Genomic DNA, 27,558 nt, shown 5'->3' with positions numbered 1-27,558 from the left:
TCTGCAGACAGTCACCCTGTCCGTCCTGGCTCTCTTAGGTAGATATGTCATCTGTTCTACTTCTTTATTTCGTGAAAAATATGCAATAGAATAGAAGTAATGTGTGTGGCAATTTGTTCCTGGCCTAAGAACGAGATTTTATTATTGACTATATTTTTTGGTCGCATATTAGGATGAGAAAACAACTGTTCGAAAAAAAAAAAAAAACTTCACTCAAGGGGGGAGATAGGAGGCTCAAGAAGACCGGGGGCATTTCATGAGGCATTTTGTCTGACAAAGTTGTCGACAAATTTGCTCTCAGCCAATCAGATGCAAGGATTTCTATAGCTTGTAACACTTTCCCAGAAAAATATCTGACCAAAAACGCTTTATGAAGTGCCCCATGAAGGCCAACAGCTTGGTGGATTGATAGAATCCAATCCTTTTTTTTTTTTAGTCCAATCCCTTTTTTGGTAAACACCTATCAACTATTTGTCAGCTTTTCTGCTGCGCCGTTGAAATGAACATTAACCACGAAAGTGAGGAACGGTCAGCCATGACAGAACTATACCAATCAAACAAGTAAGCACAAATTCATAACCAAAAAGACGATAGGAAATGGGAAGTAACCTACAGTTTGACCTCGAGTTTTTTCTTTTTGTCCATCGAACTGTGCTGTTGCTTTTCTATTCCCTGGGAACATCCTTTTTATTTATAGTCGACGCCCCATTATCATACTCCCATTGCTTCAAATCTCAGCGAGTTCAGAAAAAAATAAGATAAACCATGATTTTCAGCTTCCCCCCCCCCCAAAAAAAAAAAAAATTGTCAGTTCTCATCAGTAATTTGATGAATAAGTTAATTGCTTCAAAATGATAAATGTAAGAACGAAAAAAAAATACACCTCTCACCTGAAGCCAACGTATAGGACATTCACTTATTTGCTGGCCTACACGTCTGGTAGTCTGGGTGAATTCCCGCCTCAACATTATTCTATGCAAAAATATTGCTTACCTTCTAGTCTTTACGCAAGTCGTCGAGAGTGTCACAAACACATGCACCCATGTGCTGGAAGATGATTGGGAAGGACTTTGTCCGTATGCTTTGTCCGATGCGGCTGGTAAACAAGTCAAACTGATACCAAAGGCGCTTTCATTCCCTCATCCGTACTACAAGGCCTCTTTTCCTTTGGGTTTGAAGCACTCATTTTACTGCGCTCCTCCGGGTAAGGACTTGCATAATTTATGTATATTTATTATGATTTTCATGATATTACTTAGGCCTATTACAATGAGAAACTAATTCCCGGCCTGGAACATGTTCGGTTATTACCATGTTAATTATTAGCCTCGGCACACATATCACCGTAAGTACACTTATCTTTTAAGATATATGATGAATTCCGGGGGCTCGATACAGCGGTGATTTTTTTTTTTTTCATTTTGGTCATGTTCAAATTTTTCTCACGGATTTCAATTCCATATTGATATCCGAATTGCTCGGTTTAAACCGCATTGACTCCCATTGACCCGCTGCAACCCGCAACTTAAAACCGTATGGACCCTTGCCGTATACAGTATTGCCTTCCTGCAACGGATGAGAACAAGGTTTACATCCGGGTCGGTACGGGACGAAGTTGGTTGACACTGGTCGATAGGGGTAAAAAAGATTCATTTAAGGATTTAAATACGGTTCGATACGAGTCAATACGGGTCTCTACTCCTCGAACCAGGTCGATACGGTCGTATTCAGTGGAAATACCTAGACAATAGATATTATCATGCAGTGTCACAGTGTTTATCAAAGATACGTGATAGATGCATACCACATAAGATTCACATCTTCCAAAATGTTTATCTCTCCTTTCGACAGCCATATAAATCAAGATTTTGAGACAGTTGTAATTTGATAAAATCCTCTTCTTAGCTTGTACCCCGAACCCGTGTCTTCACGACGGAAAATGCTCTGAAAACCAAGTGGACTACACCTGCACGTGCAAAACACCGTTTTCTGGGAGTTTTTGCGAAATAGGTAAAACTTGAACCATTAGGTAGATTTGTATGTGTGTTTTTCATATATTTGATTATTCTAATGTCCTTGTTTGTAGTAATTTGAAATAATACAACTTGAAATGACATAATATGTACGTGTGCTGAATGTGGGGGATGGGGAGTGCTGCTAATTACTTGGAAAGAACAGGTCTACCTTCATGTACATGTGGAGTGAGTGAATGCAGCAATATTGGAACACATCAGTGAGAGTTTGAGGAAAATCGGACAATCAGTTTAAAGTAATGATATTTGGAAGTGTCTGATCAGTTCCTGCTGAATGAGAAGACTACTACAACTGGTGATGTCACATGTGCTATAGATGATTAGATTTTAGTTGAAAATCACGATCAATGCAACAGTCAAGAAATACTATCAAAGAATGATGATATTGCATTCTTTTCCATCTTTAATGTGTGTTGTGTGTGTTTGATTTCTTAGCTTTCGTCTCATTCTCTCTTTGTTATGTCACCACGTTACTATTTGTTTTTATTCCTCCAGTAAATTTCGTCACTGACGTTACTCTGGTCGGCGGGGATCATCGTCAGGGTTATGTGATAGTTAACTCTTCTCTCGATGAAGACTCACAGCTATTTCTAAGCTTTCACCGCTGGCAGCCCTCAATCTCTCAACTAATCTGTAGCTACTTGGGATTCGACGGCGTGTGGGCGACGATGAACGGCGACATCTACGATATTCCGCCCGAGATGTCGGCGTCACAGATCATATCTGGGATACTTTGTCCGCAGACAGCTTCCGGCATTGGCAGCTGCATGCTTTTCAACAATTCATCCAGTATCTCCACAGCCGTCGGTATCATATGCTGCGACAGTATGTATCTGCATCTGGTAAAAGAAGATAACTACATGTAATATGAATCACATGATCCTTTGTCCTCATATTGTACTCTTGGTACGGAAACAGCAGAGTTCTGAGCATTACTTGTCAGAACTTAACTTACGTCCTTAGAACGGCAAGTCAGTTTCCAATTGATTTCCAAACAAAGAAACAAAGAAACAAACAAACAAGAACACACCCAAACTGCCAAACATGCCAAGATTACTTGAAACTCAGTATTCAAGATCTCATAATTGTAGTTGAGAATGACAATTAATTCAACATCCGAGGAATGCTGTAAATAAATGAATATTTTTGTACAATTACATAACTACATGAATACATACGCAAACATTATAATATACATATATATATAATATAATATGCAGCGACATTTTTTTTTCGTTTCTAATTTTTCATATAAACTGAAGTTTTCGAGACAGTATTATCTTTTGAAAAATATATATATTTTTTTGTATATTAAGAATGGAGCGATACGTTTTCACTTTTTTATTATTTACTTTATTTGTGTGTGACAGATCAAATTATTCAGCGTAGTCCTTTAAGCAAATGATATCTTAAGAAATATGTCGAACGTAAATTGCGCGAGTTTTGAGAGAATTTGAAATGCTCGTCGTGCAGGAGATAACTGTACGAATCCAGGACGGGAGTTGGGACTTGAGGACGGAAGAGTGGCGGACAGCCAGCTGACCGCGTCGGGGAGATCCGGCTACGCGACTGCGGGAAGATATGGGGGTCTTCATGATGGCTGGTATCCCGAATCGCATGATCTCTACCAGTGGTTTCAAGTTGACTTTCTTTGCCCGCACCTCATCACGGGAGTTAAGCTGCAACGTGGGAGGGTTTTAGGAAATAACTCTGTGACCTCTTTCACCCTTACCTACACACTCTCGGGTTCGGTGTGGACACCGTACAAGGATGAGTTTGGAAACGTGAAGGTAATCCAGAATACTGCATTACATGTTAGTACTTTTGAATACTTATTGAAGTGTCTGCGTGTACGTATGTCTAGGTGCAACCATGCATCATTCTCTCCAGTTACGAACATTTGACATTAACAGTCTCCTCGTTCGTAAGGGAGCTACACCATACAAACACATACTATTCTACAGGAGCGACGGAATGAGGGGGAGGGGGACTCAGGCCCCCTCTTTTTGTTTGCACAATACATAAGAATAATTGTAGGGTGTAAGTTGCGCTGAATATATCATATATATCATTTGTTATGATTATTCTATTTATTTATTATTATCATTATCATTTTTTTTTTTTTTTTTTTTTTTGGGGGGGGGGGGGGGGGGGGGGCTTTTGCTTTTGCTTGTTAGCTGACTAGAGTGTCACCAGAAATATAAACTGCCCCCCCCTCACAATTGAAAATGTGGCGCCGGCAGTGATATTTCAGTGTTGTCCTCCCACGGCTTTATTCATTTATTTTTTTTTAAATATAATCAATGCTCTTGTTTTCGCCTTCTTGCTTCAAAGCCTTGATCCTCCTAAAGCCAGTACGGATGATTTCATAGTCTTATGAAAGATTTTACGATTTCTTTTCGTTATGTTACGGGACATTATAATGTTTGTTTGGGTTGTTCCTTGCTACATCATATCAACTACTATTATTATAATCTACATTAACACAATTATTGCTTGACAGATATAGAACTTTATACGTTCTCCACAGTATTTTCCTGGAGTACCGTCGCAAGACATGATAGATATATACCACGCCCTCAATCCGTCCCCTGTGGCGCGGTACGTCAGACTTAATCCAAAGACGTGGTCAGACGAGATCACTCTTCGTATGGAGCTACTTGGACTGGGTCCCCTTGAATTCTGGGATGGTGGGTACAAAGTGGCGTGCATTTAAATCCCGTTTGCAAATGTCACATTGTACTTTACTTTGTCTATTTGTAAATGTATATATTATTATATAATTTAGTCGGAAATGAAATGAAATGATGTGAAATGAAATGAAATGAAATTAAATGAATGCTGCTACCGTTTTCTAATTTTGGAGGAAATTGCTTATAAAACGTTGCGGTCTTTTTGTGTAATATACTTTTGCAGGGAAGGGGGAGGGCAATTTGATTTTTTTTTTGTGCCTGGAATGATACTGCAACGGATGGCGCCTCCTTCATCAGATAATTCATAAACAAGTACTATATGACATTGCATGACAAAGAAGCCTAGATCTACGTTTTTGAGTTTAACTTATAACTTTAACTTTAGCTGAATAATTAGGTATGTTCAACCCAGTACATGTAGAAAGAGCCTCATCTTATTTTAAGATGATATAAAAGGGTTGTGTGATAATAGTTGACCAGCAACATTGATAAGCATAATCATGAATCATGATATTCAAATGTCAAATATTCGAATTTAGCTGGAAAGTGTTGTATCAGAACGAGAGAGAGAGAGAGAGAGAGTGTGTGTGTTTGTGTGTGTGTGCGTGTGTGTGTGTGTGTATGTATGTGTGTGACAGAGGGGGGGGGGGGTAGAAAAGGAGAGGGAGAGAGAAAAGAGAGATTGATATGGCAAAACATCATTGATCCTGGCAAACCTAGAACGATGTGGGCACTGCGAGTGGCCATCAAGGTTATGCTTCCGAAACATGGTTTTAAATCACTGTTTTTAGATATCGTTCAAAGGCACTGAACTCTCTCGGCTTTGTCTTTTCACATCTCATTTTGAGCATAATTTGCCCTTTGGAATCCAGCGATGAAGCCGTATAAACTGTGTCTGAAATGAAAATGGCGTTTATAGCTTTTTCAAAACCATATTTCTGAAAAAACCCCACAACAATACGGTTTTGAATCACACCTCTTGATGTGTCTTTAAACCATGTTTCAGAACCGTATTGTAATCATGACTGCCATTTTTATGCGAAAGTGAAGCTAGAAACATGGTTGTAAAAAACAAGTTTCTGGCCGAAAAATGTTGATATAAGCAGACAAGAAGACAGACATGAAGGCACTAGACACTCTCCTGCTTTCTTTTCTCTATTTCTTAAAAGTTAACCACGGGAACATCCTGACTTCTTTGCTCTTCAATAATATCTTACTCCATTCAAATGCCATGCTTCTGTCGCAATAAGCGAATATTAAGTCAAAACACGGTCAAAATTATTATATTGATGATGGTGCTTTTTAATCTCGTGTTCGTTGTGCTCAAAATAAAGATCGAAGGTGTACTATGCCATTCGATTGTGAACCTATAAATATCAAAAAGGCCTATTAGCCTAATGAACCCTTCTAGAGTAATCTCCCTCGATTAGTATAATTACTTTTCCATTTCAATTCGTGCTTGAGCAGATTCCCTTCACCTCCCGGTATAGGGCCTCTACTGACATAGTGCAAATTAAATCACCCACCTTTCTTTGCTCTGTTCATATTTGCCACCCTGACTATTTATCTGATTCTATGGCTTCATTACAAAACTTTTCTCCCTTTCTTTGTTGTGTTCGTTCACCATTAAATAGAACTGAAAGATATTTCGTATTTTTACTGTATGTATTCATAGAGATGCTATATTGTCTTATAATTACTTCTTTTTAAGTTGTACTTAACACCTATTTTCACTTTAACTCTTTTTGGTTAATTGCCATCCATAGCATTAGCAGAAATAAACTGCACGTTTGATGAAGGCTTCTGTGGGTGGAGCCAGAGTGACGAGGATGATTTTGATTGGTCGATTCAAGGAAGCGGCTATTTCATACCCTCCTCCGTCTGCCCGCATCATGACCGCACATCTGGCTGTACGTGTTTGCTTTTTTTTTTCTACACACGACTTCTCTCTCTCCCCATTTGCAAGCATATGAATGATTTATTTCAAATAGATGTACATTCATTTGGGTGTATGTGTAAAGGAATATAAAAAAAGGGATCAATGTAAGGGCGAATTTACATTCATTTGTCCTGACAAGGCCGAAGTAAATTAAGTCGGCTTGCTATCTTACCATTATCATGATTTTTGAAACAATGTGTTCATTCCAAAAGTTCATCTTCTCGTTATAAATAAAGGTATACGCCCGACACAGCCCCCCCCCCCCCCCATGGGTGCAGCGAATCACCTGCGCGTGTCGGGTTAAGCGGTTGTAATATAGTGAAAACAAATGAAGAGTTTGGTCGCAAAAACCGATAAGTCCATATTTGCCAAATGGAGTTATTTGCGATTAAATGTCAAGAAAAATAAAGAGAATAATAATAGAAAATTTGCTTCTTTTGACCATAACTTCAAAAAAGTACCTTTATGTGTAATGACCAATATATCATTTAAAAGGTATTATTTTTGTCTTTATGACAGAGACCGTACTTCAAAATCTTCAAAAATGGACTTATCGGTTTTTGCGAACAAACTCTTCAAATATTACCATTATCATCATCACATCAACAAGAACAACAATAACAAAAGAAACTACCTGGTCAGGTGGAAGTGTTTGACTGCGAAATGGCATACGCGCCATTCTTTTATTCCATCCATATATTTGATTCCATCATCAGCTAGAGCAAAATATATTCTATTGACATTTCAAGTGCAAAATAAAATCTGCAGTTTGTAAAGTTACGATGAAAATATCATATATTTTACAATGACTTTGTCTTTTGTTTTAAGCTCCTCTCGAAGAGGCCTGAAAATGAATGGTTTGTTTTGTTTCGTCTTATGTGCCGTATTTGTTGCAGATGGTGGATACGTCTCACTTGATACGGAAGGAAAATCCAAGCAGGTGGCCGAACTCAACAGCCCTTCGTATTTAATGCCCGAGAACGACAATGTAGCTTGTCTCCGTTTTTGGTTCTACATGACCGGTTCCAATATCGGTAACCTCCGGGCACTTGTAATTCGAGAAGAGGATTGGGCGAACGAGACCGTGTTTGAAATAACAGGAAACCAAGGCAACATCTGGCTAGAGGCTACGGTAACACATGGTTCATTCGCTTGATACATACATCATGCCCCCAAACAAAAAACCAAAAAAAAAAAAAAATCGAATTTCAAGATGGATCACTTTCAATATGATTAAACTGTCTGAATGCTATTTCGGGTCTGAAAATATTGTTACTAAATTCATTTAGCAGAAAATCCCATTCAATTTATCTCTGCGATAAACATTTCGCAGAGAAATGTAGATGGATTAAAGGCATGTCATGGGTCCGTTTCTTCCCAGTTTATCACTTGGATGCTCTTGAAACTTCGTATTAAAGAGATGGTATAGTATTTGTTAAGGTGAGGATTGAACTTTGAACTTTTTGCAAGATATTTATAAAAAACAATGTTATAAAAAAGATTTAATTCTATGAGGAATTCAAAGTTAATTTCGTGAAAATCGGTTTTGTAATGTCTGAAATATCAAAAAAAAAAAAAAAAAACCCGACCCTAGTAAATGGTGGGTCCCCTCTTTTATTAGGATTGTTTTGATTTGGATGCTTCATTCATTTCAAACCTAATTAACATGAAATATTACTTCTATATCGATTATGTGGATCTGATACCATGTAATAAACGCTGACAATTTTCACGCCTCTCTCTCTCTCCCTTACAAACACACTCTCTCCCACCTCTCTCGTTTCTTTGATAGGCTGACGTCAACGTTCTTCGGGGAACCTTTCTCCATTTGACACTCGAAGTAGAAGTCGACTCTGGGGAAAGTGGTTGCATTGCCGTTGACGATGTCGAACTCATACCTGGTGCTTGTCCGCCGAGTGAGTAAATCATTAATTGCTAACGAAAAGTGCATGTTAACATGTATCATATCCAGCATAATCAGCCAAAATTGGTGAGATCAGGGACTTTACATACAATGCGTGTAAGATAAACTCCGAGAGTTATAGTCTGTTGTGTGTTTCAACCGTTGGGTAACATAGGTCGTAAACATGGACGCGAATTACATCTCTCTCCCCGTTTCCCTACGAACTTACCGATTTGTAGTTCTATTAGGGAAATTAAAAATTCTTAGATCATAACAGTTATATTCTTAAATCCGACTTTGATGAGACATGTAGGCCTACATTTGTGTTAGTGAGACTTAACATTTATCTTGTGATGAATATGACATAATGTTATCCACAAAAGCCAAACTAGAATGGTAACAAGAAAAAGCTCATGTCGTATCATTTGTCAAAGAGCATGTGCGTTGCTATGTGCCTTGGCTGTTAAAATGCTGCATAGCTTTCGCTTCAAATGTAATAGACTGTCTCTTTTTGAATCCGTACCAATGCAGAAAAAGATAACAGCTTAGAAATGTTTCAGCATAATACTTGATGAATATGATAAACAGAAATGCAAAAACAGCTCAGAAATATTTCAACACAACACTTGTTCAATATGATTTGCAGAGATGTAATATTACAATCATGTCTAGTCGCATTAAATGGATGAAGTGATATTTTCGTGGTTTATATTGAATAAAAATCCTCAAGTTAAAGGTAGAACGAACTGCGACTTTGATCTAAACTTGTGCGGTTGGCGCCAAGACGTGGAGGACGATTTTGACTGGGCGCCGATATCAAAGTTTCTCTTGTCGTCTGGTAAAGGCCCACCCAGGGACCGCTCCATGACCGGATGTGAGTATTTTATGCTTTCTCGTCATTGATATGGTTGTTGCTGTAGGTGGAACCGGTTCTTTTATTCGCTTTTTTGGTTTATACTTAATTCCGGGATTTACCTTTCTCTTTCATTGCAGCACCCCGGATACTTTTAATTTTCCCATTGTCCCTACCCGTAACCTATTATCATTTAAAATGGAAAAAGTTTAGATGACATAGATGAAATATGATTTAGTTACAACGAAATAAATTAACGTAGGAAATATACTTCTTAGAAATTGGTATAAACTTCAGAATCAACAAGTGAATACAAAAGCAGCAACGACAACAACCACAGAAATACTTTAAGACGCTTAATGTTTAATATCAATTCGTCTAAAATTTTTGATTTTATTGCAGTTTTGAACTCAAAAAGAAAATAAGAAGACATTTTATTGGTCATATGCACGTTTTATCAGGAATTGATAAAAAAAAAACTAGTTAATTGTAGAAGGAACTTCATATTAATCAGCAGGTCTCGTAACTCTTAATCTATTAGAAAATCTAGCTAAGGAATAAGAAAACAGAAATTATAACGACAAAATATCACTGTGCATTAGGAGTGTTATCGAAATCGGTATATCATTTCCATTGATTTCTCATCATAAAACGATACATTTTTATCATAATCACAATCAATTTCACTTTCTTCCTGTTCTCTCTAGCATCTTACCCACTATACCTCCACTACTCGTGTTACTTCAAATCGTAAATGGAAATTACTATCAAAATTACTATAGATAGATTGATAGTGATATTATACGAATGTACACTATATTCAAAAATTCAACTGTTACTTTTACACCATCATATACATGTCCAAAACATGCTACATTAAAATAAGTATAAAAATCAATCAACTACTCAATGGGGGGCTAAGCTCGAAAACGGCAATGAACTTTATTTTAATATTTCATAATACGTTCAAAGTCTTGTTTAAAGAAAGCTCTATCTGAAGTAAAAACCTAACGTTGGAATCCCCATATGATTATATATATTCACTTATTCTATGAAAAGGATCACAATCATGTCTCAGTCATGATCAGAACACTAAAAGCAATGTTTTATTCTAAGAAAGCACAACAAAATTTAAATACCAGATGGATTATAGTAAGAAAATGAATTAAAATGAATGTCCCCCAAAATAGACATTTTAAAATATGTTCGATATTACGTTCAATACGGGGATATTGTATTAGTCTAACTGGCATAACTCAGTTTTCAGGATGAAAGAAAGGAGGATACAGAGAGAATAAGAAAGAGAGAAAGAAAGAGACAGACAAAGGAAGAGAGAGGAAAAAAAGGAACAAAAGAAAATTGAAGGAATAAAACAAATCTTTCATAATCTCCAAGCAATGATTCTATATAGGAAGCTAATTAAGTCATGAGAGCTTATTTATTCACAAAACCTTTCATTTCAGATGGGAGATACCTTCAGGTCGAGCTGAACAAGCATCCTTCAAACCACGTCGCACGATTGGTCAGTCCTGACAACCACGTGACTGCAACGGGATATACAGCACTGTGTTTCAGTTTTGCCTACTACGCGCCGACAGGTGGAAACAGCCTGCTCAGGGTCTACGTTGCTGAGAGTGGGAACAATAAGATTTTTGGAAGTGGTAACTTCAGTGATTCTGACGGGGGATTGATAAGACATAGTTGGCATAACGGAAAGGTAGTTCTCACTCTCCCTCTCTCGTTTTTTTTTTTGTTTTGTTTTTTTTTTTCAGGTCCACACTACGAGGACTAACCGGGAAAGGTCGGGGAAGGGGTATTATATGCCTTATCCTTTTTTTTTGTCAGTTCTTAATGTTTTATTAGGTACAAAAATCAATTCTGTCAGAAAAAAAATTGTAGATTATCTGACATTCGTTTATCTACCTTCTAATTTATTTCAAATGTCGGGTTTTTGCTTTTCCATCATTTATCGTTGGGAACTTTAGTGATTGTTGTCGCTCAGAGTGAATCTATTAGAATAATTATGTCAGACCGTGTCGCGTATAAGCTTTGCATTCTTTTATAGGACCAATAATCTGGTTGTCAAGCTGACAAGTTGCACCACAAAAATTCTTCCAGTGTTTGATATTCTAAAGCCATGCATGATGTCTAGTGGAATTGACAATGAATAAACTTTAACGTAGATTATTATGTCAGTCTGAAGACTGAACATGTATAGATATTATATATTTATTACTTGGTACATACTTCCAGAATTTATAGTGATTTTGATGAGCAATAAGAACATGCTTTTAACATCCATACCAAATCACAAGGAAAGAGGATGGTGACATAATAGCTTTACGTAAGAATTCAATTCAATTCATCTCAATAGGTTATCTATTTCCTTCAAAGAAGAAAAATAAAACATGGTTCAAAGCGGTACAAATTGTGAATTTGACTTTCATTCATCTGATAAGGACATTTCGTCGAATGCAATATAAAGTGCATGCACGAATGATGTTCTAGAAAAGATAAAAGCAATGTACACTTTGTCATGGTAACAAAAAAGCAAGTTATCACAACGACGGAAAAGAGTTTTCCACTAAAAAGCCAGGCCTGTAGGACGTGGAACACTGGAATTAAAACATCGTCAGCACCAATATACCAATGAAATATATTCATATTGAATACATAAATGCATGACTGGGCGAAAGAGAGCAAAAGAAAAGAACAAATCATGCATAAATTGCAAAATTGTGAGTTTTAGGTTCTGCTCAAGGACCGCAATAAATTCTGCAAATCTATACATGGAATTATCGATCCTTGTACCTCATGATATAAAAATTCGTCTGGAATGCCCATCTTGAATGTATTCACGTGATCACGAGGGAAGGTATACGAAGGAACGAGAATAATTTTGGTAATCCTGCTGCAGTTATCTCGCGTGCAGTTTCACAATAGACAGTTTGCAGGGATTGAAATTCCAAAGTGCATTACAGAGACAATGGTTCATCTTTACACACTTTTTCGTGTGTGTCAGCGTCTTTGAGAGTCTGTTCACTCCAACATTAGTTGGTAATGTGTTTTCAGTTGTTATCTAATCCGCTTCCCTATCAATGTTTGCACTTGCATTTGTTTATCATATCACACACAAACAGTGTGATTGTTTTTACCTCTCTATCATGACCCAAACAAAGAATGAAAGCAAACGTAAAGCGATGGCAATGTGACAGCCGAAAAAAACCCAAACTAACTCTGCATCTTTGTCGATAAATCAATTTAAAGTTGGATTTAAACTTGCCTGGGCCCAAGTCTTACGTGGTCATTATAAGGGCGTCAGGAGGTGGCGATTTGTATGATGACGTCATCGCAGTGGACAACACGAGGCTGACAATTGGACAATGTCGTGAAGGTAGTTTAAAGTTGAACTCCTTTATAGATTTGTCTATATTTGATGAGTTTCCACTTTAAAGTGAATCCATAATCAGATAGAGCAAAATTTAACCGTTTCAGTAATACCTCACTTTTGACATAATAAGGAATATTATAGAAGTTATGATTACAAATGTCTTTAGTGTTCTTTATTTTCCTTGTTTTCTTTTTACACCTTTAATCACAAATATCTCAAATGAATAATAATGGATTTAGTTTGTTTTGCCATAAAACTCTTCATTTTAAGTATTTCAAAGAAATCTAAAAATTCTTTTTCAGGTAGGTGCATATTTATTCCACAATCATTACTTAAAGACAATCACACAGGATCTTTTTGTAAACGCAGAATTATTTTCTATACGATGTTTCGATGCCTCCTACATTTAGATCATGGCACAACTTTGGACTGTTCATTTGACGTTGACCTTTGCAACTGGGTGCAACACCAACATGATGATCAGGACTGGATAAGAGGACAAGATGAACTGGGGACGTCCGACACAGGTCCAACCAGTGACCACACTAGAGGTCAGTGGGGTCCATATCGCCATTTTCAGCGGATTTCTTTTAATCATTCCATTGGTTCCTTTAAAAAAAATGCGCAAAATTGACATCACTGCTTGGCGCTATCAATACAACCTAGATTAATGATTTCTCTTGGTCTATGCAAGTTTTCATCAATGATGATGATTTGCTTCAAGATCATAGAAGAACACATTCTTCCTTGTTAAACAAGGATTCGAATCAAAAACTTATTAAAGGGATGGTACAATATTGGTGGAGCTGAGGATTGGGTTTTTAACTTGTCGCGAGATTCTAAGTAACCACTTCTGAAATAGTACAGAACATGCCATTCTAAGAGGAATTCTAATTTTATTTGATGAACATTGGTTTGTAATCCCTGAGACATCCAAAAACAAAGGAAAACAAAGCGAGTTTTATAGCGTTCATTTCAAAAGAGGTCTCTCACTATCTGAACAAAAAATGTAAGAAATCTGAAGTTAGGTCTCAACAAATTTAATACAATCCCTTGTTATAGTGGACTTCCTAATCTATAGTGACATTCTCCATGGAGTGCCTTGGTTTTCCATTGGATACTGCACCTCTTGCGTGTGAGTGCATGTCTCTAAACCGATTTTTCTCTCGTTGAATTTTCGTGAAACAAAAGGACGCTCAGCTGTCATGTGATTTAATCAATCTACGTCCTTCTTCTCTGTCTCCATCTGTCTGTCTGTCTGTCTGTCTGTCTGTCTGTCTTTCTCGTTCCCGCACGTTTTCTCCCTCGCAGGCGGTCATTACTTGTACGCTAGTCCGCAAGGCCAGCAGAACTCGAGGCTCGATACTCGTCCAATAAGCATGCCTTTGGACCCAAACGGCTGGTGCTTCAAATTTTGGTACTTCTTACATGGGCCCCACATCGGTGAACTTGTGGTCAAATTGAATTACTACCATGGCGGGGTTTACGTAGGCACACGTGTAGTCCTGTCGGCGAGCGGAGATCTTGGAAACCAGTGGATATTGCAGCAGGTGAGAATTTCCAGATGACAAACTATTATCACAAAGTTCGGAAAGCTGACGATCATGTTTGCAAGGCAACTGGTCGCTCATGCTAAAGAACGAATCCAGGATAATTATGCAAAAAAAGAAAAATGTATTGGAGGTCTGCCGCTCGTACACAAGGACTCTGGCCGGGACAATGGGTAATGTTCAATACATTTTTCAGTTTGATTATAAACAAAGAATGAGAAAGTATACATGAAAAAAAAATACAAGGAATAGTACCAGTTAGTAACAAAATAGCCCACAGAAGACACAGGCTAACTTTAATCTGGTCTGGTGGAACTCAGTGGGCCCAATTTATGGTCCTGATAAAATACACCTATATAAATGTCATGTTTCACAGGATATGGATCCTAGGATTTCGTTAGCGTGAGAAAATACCATGCAATCTAGGTGGTTTTTTTTATAGTTCACTCAGAATTTGTGTAAAAAAAAAATGTGTGTGAACGTGGGTGTGTGCTTTGCACGTCACACGGCCCCAAACCTCCTCATCCCCCTTGCCCTTTCTGATTCCGCAAACCCTAGATTTTGATATTTCAATACAAGCCCATTTTTATTTCAGGTTATTGTCACGGGAATCGACTCTTGGTTTGAAGTCATCATTGAGGCCAACAGTAAAGACGGGCAGTCGGGCGAGTTTGCGATTGACGATACGTACCTGGCACCGGGGCCATGTCAAACGGGTGCGTGATAACATACCAAAATAATCAAAGCGAAAATATTATAAGTGCTATTATGCTCCTCATCATTTGATATGTTATGACCATACTTTTGACAAAGTCCCGGGCATGTTACTTTTTATATTAAGATGACTTCGTCTTCATTACAATAAAAGTGTGGATACTATTGCTTTTCATTGTCATTGCTCACAAATTGTTCACAAAGCCTTAAAGATGAACGTATTGCAAATTGAAAGGGTTTATTGGCCTTGAGTTGATTATTTAGCTCCTACCAGCCAGATGCTTAGAGGGCTATTTTGGATTAATGTTTACCGGGAAGTGGGTGGCCTACTAACAACTGGACTGACGACATTTCGCTTTATATAGCAATGCAACGGTAACATTGGGGCAGACACCCATCTATGCTTCTTGGTCACACTTTAACTAGCCAATATTTGGCAAAAACATGATGAATCACTATCAATGAAAAATGAAATGTGGTATTAGAAAAGAAAGTGCATACAAGATGTACTTTTTTTCTCTTCAAGCGCCGAAAAAAATCAAAGTGGAAGGTTGAGACGGAAAGGCACCGCCGTGACTTTGAGTCGCGCTATTGAAGTGTGCGCTGGTGCATTTCGAGGCAATTAAGATTATCGAATGCGATCATAACAGAACCATTAAAGATTGTCCGTTTTGACTGACAGGTTAATAGTAATATCATACTCTGTATATAACCCAAACTTTAACTGATTTAAATTCGCCTTAATTATTAAACAACTTTCTACTGACATGTCCCCACAGTAAAGAAGGAAGGTTATATAAATATTTAGCTAAAAAGGAAATTGAGAGGGACTTTGTCGAAAGTTGCATAAACATTAACGGTTAAAATTTCTGTATCAGATACAAAATATGTGATCACATTGATACCACTTGGACATAATGCATCAAATTTACTTGTTAATCAGGTACGTTATTTATTTTGTATTCTGCTTCCTTGACAAGGCGACCCGACACGTTGCGGATTTGAGACGATAGGGATATGCGATTTCATCGTTGAAAATAGCGGCGTGAGATGGGAAAGAACTACGGGGATAAACGAGTTTTCCATCCAAGGACCACTTTATGACCACACCTTCGGTGATGAGCGTGGTAAGACGAACTTACATGTTATCTTCGCAATCCATCTTTAATACGTTAATGCGAAATTGCGACGTATTCGCCGAACGGCGGTAATGTTTTAATTTTTAGAATGTTCAAAGTTCGCCTACTTCGAATCTTTCTAGTAATGTGTATACTTGGTCTCAGTTTATTACCCCAAACCAGCTGCACGAAGGGTATGGGAAAATATTGAATATGAAATGGAAGTGGTAGTGATGATAGTGATGATAATAATAATGATAATGATAATAATAATTCTTATTATAATTGAAGAGTTTGTTCGCAAAAAAAAAACGATAAGTCCATATTTGCCAAATGGAGATATTTGCGATTAAAGATCAAGAAAAATAAAGAGAATAATAAGAAAATATTTGCTTCTTTTGACCATAACTTCAAAAATGTACCTTTATTATATGTAGTATATGTAGTGACCAATATATCATTTAAAAGGTATCATATTCTTTGGAATACTCTTCCTCCAACAGTCAAGAGTAGTAAGACCTTACGTCAATTTAAAAGGCTTTATAAAATTATTTTTGATGAAATGTATCTGAAACTGTAAGTATAAGGATGCATTGTTTCCAAATCTTCAAAAATGGACTTATCGGTTTTTTGCGAACAAACTCTTCAATTATTTCAGACATGTCACTATAGGGTTTGCGAGTTTTTTTTCCTGTTTTGTTCTTTGGTGTGTGTGTGTGTGTGTGTGTGTGTTTGTGTTTAATGAGCACATAATAATAGACACACGATTGACAAATTGTTATAGTTCGTTTATAGTAGATTCTACCCGGCATTTTCTTTTTTTTTTCAATACAATGTATTAGAACGCTATTCGAACAGGGCTATCTACATAACGCCAGTGTTCTTTCTTCACAGTAATGGACTGCAGTATTACCGGTAATTTCGGCACACGTTATTTTTGTTACACATGCGTGCCAGTTGTATTAAATCGAAATAGCGCGTGCTTATGTCTGTACATTTTGTGGAATTGGCAATCCCGAAAATTGTCCTGCTCTGTTGCATGAAAGGAGCACCCTCTGTACTGCAGCCTATGTATATATGTATATATCATTCGCTTTGAATTTCGGATGAAAAATCTCGCAATTTCGTTCGCGATTTTTCCAAATATCGCGAGACTGCCTAACGAGGTGATTAGTATCGCAATCTGTCGGGTATCTTACCACCGTTTACTTTGAATAGAAATGGAGAAAAAAAAAGAACTTTCTCCTGTTGCTGACAAGTTTTCATATTGCTTCGGCTGAAAATGAGAAGGGCGTTAAGGTACATGGAACACTTTGGCTTTAGTGGCGGTGAGTTGGCTCAGTCGGTAGCGCGTCTGCCTCACGATCACGCGGCCCGGGTTCGAACCCGAGTCTGGACTGAACAATGTTGTGTGTAAACATACCGTCCCCTCTAGCAAGAGGCAAAACACTCTGTCCCTCGGATAGGACATAAAATGGAGGTCCCGTGTATGAGAGAGTCACAGCTCATGCACGTAAAAGATCCCGCTTCATTCATTCATCGCAAAGAGCAGGGTGTCTAACCCGGTGAAGTGGTCCTACCCCACATCCAACTGGACCCCATGGAAGACCAGCTTAGTGTAGCTGAATATGGGCTATCCAGCCATCTTCACAGATGGAAAATGAACAACAACAAGTGGCAACTTAACGCCCTTATCATTCTCAGCCGACGATTTGGTTCGTTTACCCTGCAGCAATAATATTTCACTTTCAGTTCAGGCAATAATCGGATTCAAAATCTTTTTGACGTGACAGGATTCTACATGTTTGTCAACTCCAGCGCGGGAACGACTGGAAAAACAGCTACGATGACCTCTCCCAAGTTCACCTCGCGCGGCCGCTACTGCGTTAGATTCTGGTATCATATGCTCGGCAGAGGGATCGGAAACCTTACTATGGGAATAAAGTATATAGGGGCGGAGCCACATAAGCCGATCCTATCATGGACTAAGAATGGTCAGCAGGGTGCCGACTGGAAGCACGCCTCCGTTAGTGTCTCTGCAGATACACAGTTCACGGTAAACGCAAGGAAAAGTATACTTTAATGTAGAGGGGAATAGTGACCTTGTCATTGTGGAGGTGGGGGGGGGGTTAGGGTAGAGAGAGAGAGAGAGAGAGGGGGGAGGGGGAATGATTATGGTTTCGAAGGAAAGATACAGAAATGGAGATGATATCTGGGAGGTAATGAAGTGAACACGACTGTCCTCGTTGTAGATGGACACAAAATAACTACGGTCGGGAAAGAATGATCAAAAGTGCAGAAGTGGTAACGATGATTATAACGATGCGATGGTTGTAGGGTGGTTTGTGGTAAAGTAGGTGAAACGTTGATGGGGAACGGAGTGATAGGTGTTCTATAATTAAGGGTAATAGGAGAATATGATGACAAACTTTATAATAAAGCAAGGTATGCTAACCCTATCACAGGTAAGCACGTGCTTACATTACATTGCACTGTGATAATTAATTATTATGCCTAGGCTTACATGCTTTCGGGGTACCTAGCCATGACTGGTAATGATTTTTCCCTTGGCCAAATAACTTAATGTTTTGTGCGGAACTTTGTTTTTTAATGGTTTGGACAAAGCTCATTTCCACAGTCCATTAGAGATCATGCTGCTTAATTGGCTTTCAGTAATTTCGATATCTAATTATCTCCCCATTTAAGCTGTCACCATTGCTGATTCATAAAAACCTAATTTTCTGCAAATATATATAGGCCTATTATATATTTCTATCAAAATGTATCATCGTATTTGTTTGGCCGTCAAAAAGTAATAATGTGATGATAATGACAAAACGTTACCTAATTTGCATATGTTAATGTGCCAGCTAGCATTTCTTTTTTCGTGTAAACATGCACTTCCATCTCCGAAGCCTTTTCGTACATTTTGGCAGATTCCATCAATGGTATTTGTCGTACTGTTTGCTGTTGCTTATGGCTTTGTTTAGATCAACTCGTCCATGGAATGAAGGCTCCAAATTGATAAACGAATAATCTAACCCATAGGTGGTGTTTGAGGCCATTGTTGGACCGCAGGTCGATCACCGAATTGCTTTGGATGACGTCACAATTTCACGAGGTCATTGTTCTGGAATTGCGCCACAGTTGGAAGGTTGGTTGTTATTAGTAATCTGTCATCATGTTACATCGAAAATATCGCAAAACAAGACGGGGGGGGGGGGGAGGAATGAAATGCGTGATCTTTCAGGGAAATATGCGAACCATACATGCTAGTTCAAAAATTAAAAGTTTAATACCTCCACTAACCCTTTTCAAAATTCTATGTTTAGTTGACCTTAAACTCTTCCAGCTTTCTCTTTTGCTTGAATGGTCGAAGAGTTTCAAGGATGTGCTAAATAATATATTTTTTTCTTACAGAAAACAAAACACACCTATGAGGAAAAACCTGAACTACTTATATATGTTCCGATCTCTATAACCTATCTTTGTACAAAGACACTGGTCAGATTGGTTGCCAGAAAAATGGCGGACTTCCGCTCGGAGTGGAGAACGGACAGATTGGAGATCAGGCACTTTCGGCGTCATCTTTCAAATTAGACGACCATGACAGGTTTACACCTCAACGTGGCCGATTGAATGAGGCAGAGACATCTTCCGGTTGGCTTGGAAACTACGGAGTTTTCGACTGGTATAAAGTATGACAAAGATGCAGATATTCTGTGAACGTGACTATGTGCAATCTTTGTGTAACACATGTAGTAAAAAGCTACACTTTCTAGATTATCACAATTTAGGTGATCTTATCTTATGCAGCTACGAGATGAGCCATTTGACGTAGAATTGTGTCTTTCCTATTAAATATATATATATATATATATATACATAGGTAATGAAGATATGTGACAATCTATTCAAGTGTAGATCTCACATTCTAAATGTGAGCAATTGGCTGTTTTCATCATTCGAGGTGAACTTCTCTTTTAAACACATTACGAGCGTATGTAGCACATCATGAACATTATGAACAATCAACGTTCTCAAAATAAGACAAACCAGTCGTCACAACCAGTTTAGGGATAAACTCAGCAGAATCGTCAACACTATTTAGAGAATAATGATCATGCTATGAGAACATAAATTCAAACTCGCAATTTAGTTTGATATCTTAAATACGCTGTAATACCAGTTGTCAAAGTGAGTCCGCTGTTACTAAGCTAGATGATACCAGAACAATGTGGCTCAAGTCAGTTAAATACAATGAACCGGATCTACGGCAATTACCCCCTGCATGGGCAACTACCCCGGACCCTTCCCCTTCCCCTAACACTAATCCTGATCCTGAACTTAATCATAAGCGTAACCAAAACTCTTTACCCGAAACGTAACCCTAACTGTTATCTTTACCCTAATCTTATAACTAACACGTATTAAGTCGGGGGTAATAAAAATTGCCGGGGGGGGGGGGATGATTGCCCTGATACGCATAGACCATATGTTTTGAACAATCTCTCTGAGAAAATAAAGGCCACAACTAAACTATAACTATTCAGTACACTCGTGAAAATTACTTTTGATATCACAGGAAAACACACTATTCCATGTTACCCAACTAATAAACAGTATTAAACAGGAATATTGGAGGCGATTAACGTCGTTGCATGTGTCTCTTTCAGATCATACTGACGACAACAGAGCTGATATCGCAAACAGAAACATACCATATAAAAAACACAATCTACATACACTAAGAACAAACCCAAATGTATTCAAACATCAAATTAACAAAACTTGCATGTCACGCCCTGCACAACTGCTGGAACAGGTCCTCGACTTTACCTCGGGACTGTATTATAGAAATAGTTTGTGTACTCTATATTCGAATTTTCTACATTTTCCCTTTAAAACGAATTAAACTTATACCATTTTGAACTTTTTGCCCTTCTCTCTCTCATTCACTTATCAATTATAACGTTTTTTTAGATGGTTATAAAGTTCCATTTTGTAGACATCAATTTTTGTTCTCTACGACCTAGTTGTGTATTAAGTCAAAGGTGATTTCGAACTGCCTATCTTTTCTCACAGTTATCATAAATACATAATTAGTTTTCTTTTTCAATTTTCGCCATTTTCTCTATTTTCTCCTAAATTTTACTTATGGTAATAACAAACCATATTTTGAAAAAGTAGAGAGAGAGAGAGAGAGAGAGAGAGAAGACCGCTTTTTTTCTTATCGTATACAATTCCTATCTCGTGTGCAACAAAGTTTGCTGTTCTTACCCTTTATATTCGTACTATTTGTAGTCCCTGAAAAGGTTTTCGTTTTTGAAGGACAGGACAGGACCTTATTTTACAGACCAGCTAAATTTAACCTCATTATCGATTGTTGATGGGAAAAAAAAACACCAGAAACTTTAAGAAGAAGTTACTTGGGGTATGAAAGAGGAAAAAATTGATAATCAATATTTAATTAATGAATCAGTTTATTGATTTATCGATCCATCAATAAATGCAAGATTTGCGACTTTTGTTTGCAATACTTTGCACTTGTATTATGTTTTTCTTTCTTGTTTCTTATCGTTATTCATTATTAAGGTGGACATCGGAATTCAACGTTGGGTGACCGGAGTTCAAACTCAGGGGGGTTATGGAACAACAGATGGTGCACGTGTGGTGACGGTCTCACTGTCAAACGACGATAGTGTGTGGGACGAAATGCCAGGACCCCACTGCGACCTACCCAGAGTAAGGGCCAAAGACGCTTAACTAATAAAACAGGAAAGTGCGCGCTAATCCTGTACAAAACAAATAGACAGCGCGGTCCTCATGCGTATTACGCACATCACCTGAGACCACTCAGTTAACTTATCCTTTCAAGCGGAACCCCCTTTTTCCCAACTTTTACAATTAAACAATAAGTTAGTCATACATGTATACTGGGTAAGGAGATTCAGGAATTGAACGTTATTGTGATAAGGAATAATAATGCGTTCAAAATTTGTAACAAGTCACAATGAACAAGAATGATGACAGCAACTTTTCCATAGAAATGCACGAGTATGGCGCTCAAGTAATGCAGTGCAAAAGTGGGAACATGTATGACGTTGTACACAGGTGAAGGTGTTAAGCATTGTATTGTGAAAGAGTTACGTTGATACATTTCTTAGATATGTGAGTCTCCTACACATGCATTCTTATGGTGAAGCTGCTATAAAGTCATCCTCCTTGTTCAGTGTAATTTGTGTTGGTTTTTTTCAAAGTGTTGGTTTCGCTTCCCAAGGACCCCAATTACGTCTACGAATCTAAAAGGTAGACCTGCCAATTTATGTACTACATGATGTGAAATAATGAAAATAGCCTGGACTTCTTCAGTAAGATTTCTCTTTCCTTTTCACTCGTCTTGAGTGAAGTAAACATAAATATGCAATTATTTACTTGGAAAAGTACATGCAATTTTGTTTGAATTTGATACGGAAAGAAACAAAGAACTCTATGAGAAAGCAGACCAACTCAAGAAATTACTGTCTTCACCAAAATTATTGGGCAAACTTAAAATGGTCCTGTCATGTCTCCTATATAGGGAATTTTGTGATGCATTTCCGTTTGATAAATCTCGAAACTTACAAGGCACTTTAATAGAAGCATTATACTTTATCAAGGTTCAAATCATTTTTTTGTTTGTTTGAAAAACAATGATAATTGAATTTTCCATCATGTATCGCATTCATAAAGAATTTAGGAAGACCTTGCATGATATTGAGTGTTATGTACAGAAAGAAGATATGTCATTTGTTGTGTTATCAGGAGAAGAGGAGCAACTGATTTCTTTGTCGTTATTGTAGCAAACTTGTGTAAAGGCAGGATGAACATGACATTACCCCTAGTTTCCTTTAAATATTACCTTGATTTTGAAATTCAGAAGTTCTGTATCAATGTTATATTTGAATATGCTGATTTAAAGCTTAGAAAGAGAATACGACTATCTGATGTAAAAGACAGAAAAAAATTCTTTGTACTTTGTTGGAAGACGTTTTTAATAATGGAAATGGTACTGATATTAACAAATTACGAATTGTTCACGTTTTAGAGATACCCTATTGGTTACAAGGGTGACGCCATTGTGACGTCATTATTTCCAAGGCCGCATCTTGCCCATTACGTCAAAATCGTTATTGAGCAGACTTATCGTTATGGGTACCTCCGCGCTGAAATACTCGGTAAGTATACATATTCCTTAGTTACATTTTGTTTTGTTCACTGGCATGCGGTAATATTTGCAATTCAGAGACTGTTCCTCAATTCTATCAAAATGTCAATTTTGATTTGCAAGATAACTCTTTATACGGAACAAAGTGCAACTAAACCTTTGTTTGAATGACCTTTTTAGAGGTCTAGCATGTACGAGTTTACCAAGAGCACGTCTGCAAGTCTGATTTTATCGAAAGCCGTATCAACCATTAAATCACTTGGTGTTTGTCAAAAACAACATGTAGAAGGGGAAAGGAACGGAAAACTGTATCTCTTACGCTGTGATCGCTCACATGCCTACTTTTGTGTGCCCTGACCCTCATGTTGTCTCCATTCATTTCATTTTCATTTTATGTAACATGTAGGTCTACAGTACAGTGTACTCCTTTGTAATGTTCATTCTGTGGGGTTTTTATGTTCGTAATGTTTATGATACGTATCCAATATTCTTTGCCTGGTGGAATGAATGAATGAATGAATGAATGAATGAATAATAACAACAACAATAATAATAATAATAATAATAATAATGATAATAATAATAATAATAATAATATCAAGAACAACATTAACAACACCAATGATAATACTAGTAATGATAATGCAAATAAAAGTAATAATGAAATTATAGAGCAATAATGTATTCACGAAGCCATACATAACACGTGAAGAGAAATTCACAAAACTTCACATTTTCATGAAAATTCATGTACACATCTGTCATTTTCTTGACTTGTTACAGACCTATGTTAAATATAAGATATCATTCCCTCTGCTCTCTGAAAAAGAGGTATAGGTCAATTGCTACCTCATTATGCTAGAAACGTGAAAATGTTACGAATCTTAAGTTGATATAGTTTCTTTGTATAATTTTCCATACATGACATTACAAGGTGCTGTAGTCTAGCTACGGCTGCATGAGGACTTTTTAACGGACACTCCGCTTTTTCAATCAAACGTTGAGATATGTTTTCGTAAATATGCCTGCATTGTGTTATTTATTCACTTGTTTCTTGAGATTTCGTTCTCCTGTTCAGAGAAATTAGAAAGCTGTTATACTGGGTCTTTTTTTCAGGTTTCCGTGATAGAGATTGCTCCGATATCTATCAAAACGGATTTGAAGCCAGTGGTATATACGATGTGAGGGCCCTGGATTCTAATAAACCCATTCGGGTGTACTGTGATATGGACACTGATGGAGGCGGATGGATGGTGTGTAAAGAAAAGGAGTAACAGAATGAATAAATTGAAAGATATTTCAAATAATTAGAAAGACGGAATGCATATATTTCAGTATAAATGTGTGTACATGTGATACAAAGGCTCAGTAAAAAAAGTTCAAAAGTGCAAAATGACGCTTTGTCCCCGTCACTAGTCAACATGTAAATGCAAGAAGTGCTAAATAAGACTGATGATGAAGGGATTCGACTTCTAAATGAGGAGAAAAAAGGTCGAACTCAAGCAGAACAGCAAATACTACTTTTACTTTCATTATCGTCATGGTTGCCATATCAACTAGACTGTCTTTGATTAATAAAAGAAATGTTTGTATCTATTCTCTTATCTTAATAATTGAAAGCAATATCGAAACAACGCTTGAAATTACTTTTCTGGTCACTAGTCACTATGCTCTGTAGCTTTTGCAGCGCCGTTTGAACGGTAACGCCGATTTCAACCTTCCCTGGGATGACTACGCCCATGGCTTCGGCGACCTTGGCGAGAATCACTGGCTGGGACTCGAGCAAGTGCGCAGAATATTCCATAACAGGACTTTGCAGCTTCGCATCGACATGGAAGATGACAGTGGAACCATAACATATGCCAAGTACAGCAGCTTCGCTATAGACTCTGCCGAAAATGTGTATCGACTGACAATATCAGGATACAATGGGGATGCCGGTGAGATGGATGCAATAGTGTAAAATCAACGCTATCTTCTATATTATAGTGTACTCCCGTTTAGTTTATAGACATTATAATATGGAATTGAGATAGCTTGGCCAGTAGCCTCTCTGCCTCAAAATCCTGAGGACCCCGGCTTGATTCCCGGATCCCACTGGGCAAACGTTGTGTATACTCATATCCTCCCCTCTACCAGTGTCTATTTAAGAGGCAAAACACTCTATCTCTCGAATAGGACATACGAGGGTCCCGTGTGTGAGAGAGTCACAAGTCATACATGTACAAGATCCAAAGATCCCGCTTCATGTATTCATTGGAAAGAGCAGGGTGTTAAACCGGTGAAATTTCGTTAGAACCAAATAGTAAGTGTATTAATACATATAGATGATAAATATTTTAAATATCCAAGTGGTCCCATAGAAGACCAGCGTAGTATAGCTGAATATGGGCTATCCAGCCATCTTCACAGATGGAAAAAAATACAAATAACGAAGACATCGGTACCGGTACGGTCTCCTTTAATTAGTAAAGAAATTTAGTTATAACCGAATAGTCATGTGTATTAATACATATAGATGATAATTCTAGAACCTGATCTTAATTTAGTTGAATTAAGGAGAATGAAGTGATCGTTTTAACGGAAGTACACTCTAAGTGAATGCCATCATAATCTCACCTGTCGTTACGTCACGTGATGACTACTGCATGTTCATAACGAAACTTTTGATTTGATTTGATTTGATACATAATTTTTCATTTTCTGTATGGAATTACTTACATTTTTTCAGCAATATAATAAAACAAAATATATACAAATATTAATGTCTGCTATAGCTAGTTTCTACAATATCAACCCTTTTTTCATTTCACAAACATCTGTGACATGATTACAGTGCTTGTTTATGAATGACTATACAGTTCTTTGCTGCTGACACAGTCTTCTTTGTTTCTGTATCTTATTTCTTTATTTTCTTTGACAAAAAAAGTACATCAACTAGTCCCTTGCTGTTTCTGTAAGGCTTTCATGTTGGGTCAAATAAAACACACATACACGTTTATATATCTTTTCTTTTATCCACATATATGACTTGCCACGTAGTCAAAAGAGGTGGTTAGGACGGACGAGTTTACTGCTCTCTTAAAATTCATTGTTCGCGAGGCAATGGGGAAAAAAGGGAGAACTCCTGAAACAATTTATCTTCCTCTGCGATTTTTTATTCATTTTTTTTTTTGTGCCAGTAAATTGCATTTGTCAGTAAAAGCTTCTCCATTTGTGTTTTCGTTTTTCATATGAAGACAGTTTTGGAATTCTGATTAACTACAGTTTAATTCCTTCTCTCAAAATGTTCCCATCCATCCAGGAGACGGTCTCTCTCATTCTGATGGCTCTGCCTTCAGCACGGCCGAACGGATCAACGACCCAAACATGGACATCCCTTGCGACTCGTGCTGTCCGTCAGGTGGATGGTGGTATAATGGGTGTGGCCAGTCCAATCTCAACGGCGTCTACCCCGGAGACAAGCAGGGCGGCCATGCCCTCTTATGGAATAACAGAATACTCACATTTGTCGAGATGAAAGTGAGGCCAACCTAGTGTCTTTATAGATCTTCAGAGCGCCTTGTCCTCTTTTCTTTTTTTTTCTCCAAAAGCGGCAGTTTACTATATGGAAAGACGAAAAACACGTAGGCCCTATACTACTCTTTTAGCCCCCAAGTTTGTTTTGGTTTCTGTTCGAAGTTAGAATAATAACGGCTTGCGTTTTTGCTGTATCACCTTTGCCAGGTCTCTGCCAGAGTGCCCCATTATGCCCCCTACACCCCATTTGAAACAAACAAACAAACAAACAAACAAACAAACAAATAAATAAAGAAACAATCAAGCAAGCAAGCAGACTTACAGTTTAAGATATTGAAAAAGCTGGTGCAATTCTAGTCCTAATTGGGAAAGATAAAACTTATGTAAGGTCTAGTTTTATGAAGCGTTTACCGTTCTACATTTATATTGAAAAAAAAAAAGTGGGGGCCGAGTTCCCCCCCCCCCCCCCGTTCCGCCGGCTATGCCCCATACTAAGGACTCCTTTCACATATTGGGTACTAGGCTGCATTATATTTCATGTACTACAAATATGATTATGTTGCATCGTATTGTGCACATTCATTACCTATAAAAAGTACTCAAGAATGTAGGCCTAACTAACAAAAATACAATATTCA

At 37.7% G+C, this 27,558-nt stretch overlaps 1 protein-coding gene across 1 annotated transcript in view; it reads left to right on the top strand.

Moving 5' to 3' along the window:
* Window positions 1-2,701: 2,701 nt before the first annotated feature.
* Window positions 2,702-27,558, top strand: part of LOC139722187 (MAM and LDL-receptor class A domain-containing protein 1-like) — a 30,864-nt gene continuing 6,007 nt past the window's right edge. Inside the window, exons 1-18 of the mRNA XM_071633505.1 lie at window positions 2,702-2,858; window positions 3,507-3,823; window positions 4,564-4,723; window positions 6,493-6,636; window positions 7,562-7,797; window positions 8,458-8,581; window positions 9,299-9,442; window positions 10,885-11,082; window positions 13,223-13,363; window positions 14,124-14,362; window positions 14,958-15,078; window positions 16,057-16,203; window positions 17,988-18,250; window positions 19,243-19,348; window positions 19,693-19,892; window positions 21,790-21,939; window positions 25,089-25,341; window positions 26,706-26,923. Of these exons, the coding sequence (XP_071489606.1) occupies window positions 2,702-2,858; window positions 3,507-3,823; window positions 4,564-4,723; window positions 6,493-6,636; window positions 7,562-7,797; window positions 8,458-8,581; window positions 9,299-9,442; window positions 10,885-11,082; window positions 13,223-13,363; window positions 14,124-14,362; window positions 14,958-15,078; window positions 16,057-16,203; window positions 17,988-18,250; window positions 19,243-19,348; window positions 19,693-19,892; window positions 21,790-21,939; window positions 25,089-25,341; window positions 26,706-26,923 (3,318 nt within the window). The remainder of the gene's footprint in view (window positions 2,859-3,506; window positions 3,824-4,563; window positions 4,724-6,492; window positions 6,637-7,561; window positions 7,798-8,457; window positions 8,582-9,298; window positions 9,443-10,884; window positions 11,083-13,222; window positions 13,364-14,123; window positions 14,363-14,957; window positions 15,079-16,056; window positions 16,204-17,987; window positions 18,251-19,242; window positions 19,349-19,692; window positions 19,893-21,789; window positions 21,940-25,088; window positions 25,342-26,705; window positions 26,924-27,558) is intronic.

Source organism: Diadema antillarum, unplaced genomic scaffold, assembly GCF_040938485.1.
Source record: "Diadema antillarum isolate AM-2024a unplaced genomic scaffold, OU_Dant_1.0 scf00000014, whole genome shotgun sequence".
NCBI lineage: Eukaryota > Metazoa > Echinodermata > Echinoidea > Diadematoida > Diadematidae > Diadema > Diadema antillarum.
The sequence above is the reverse complement of the archived record's forward strand: the minus strand, read 5'-3'. Positions and strand labels throughout refer to the sequence as shown.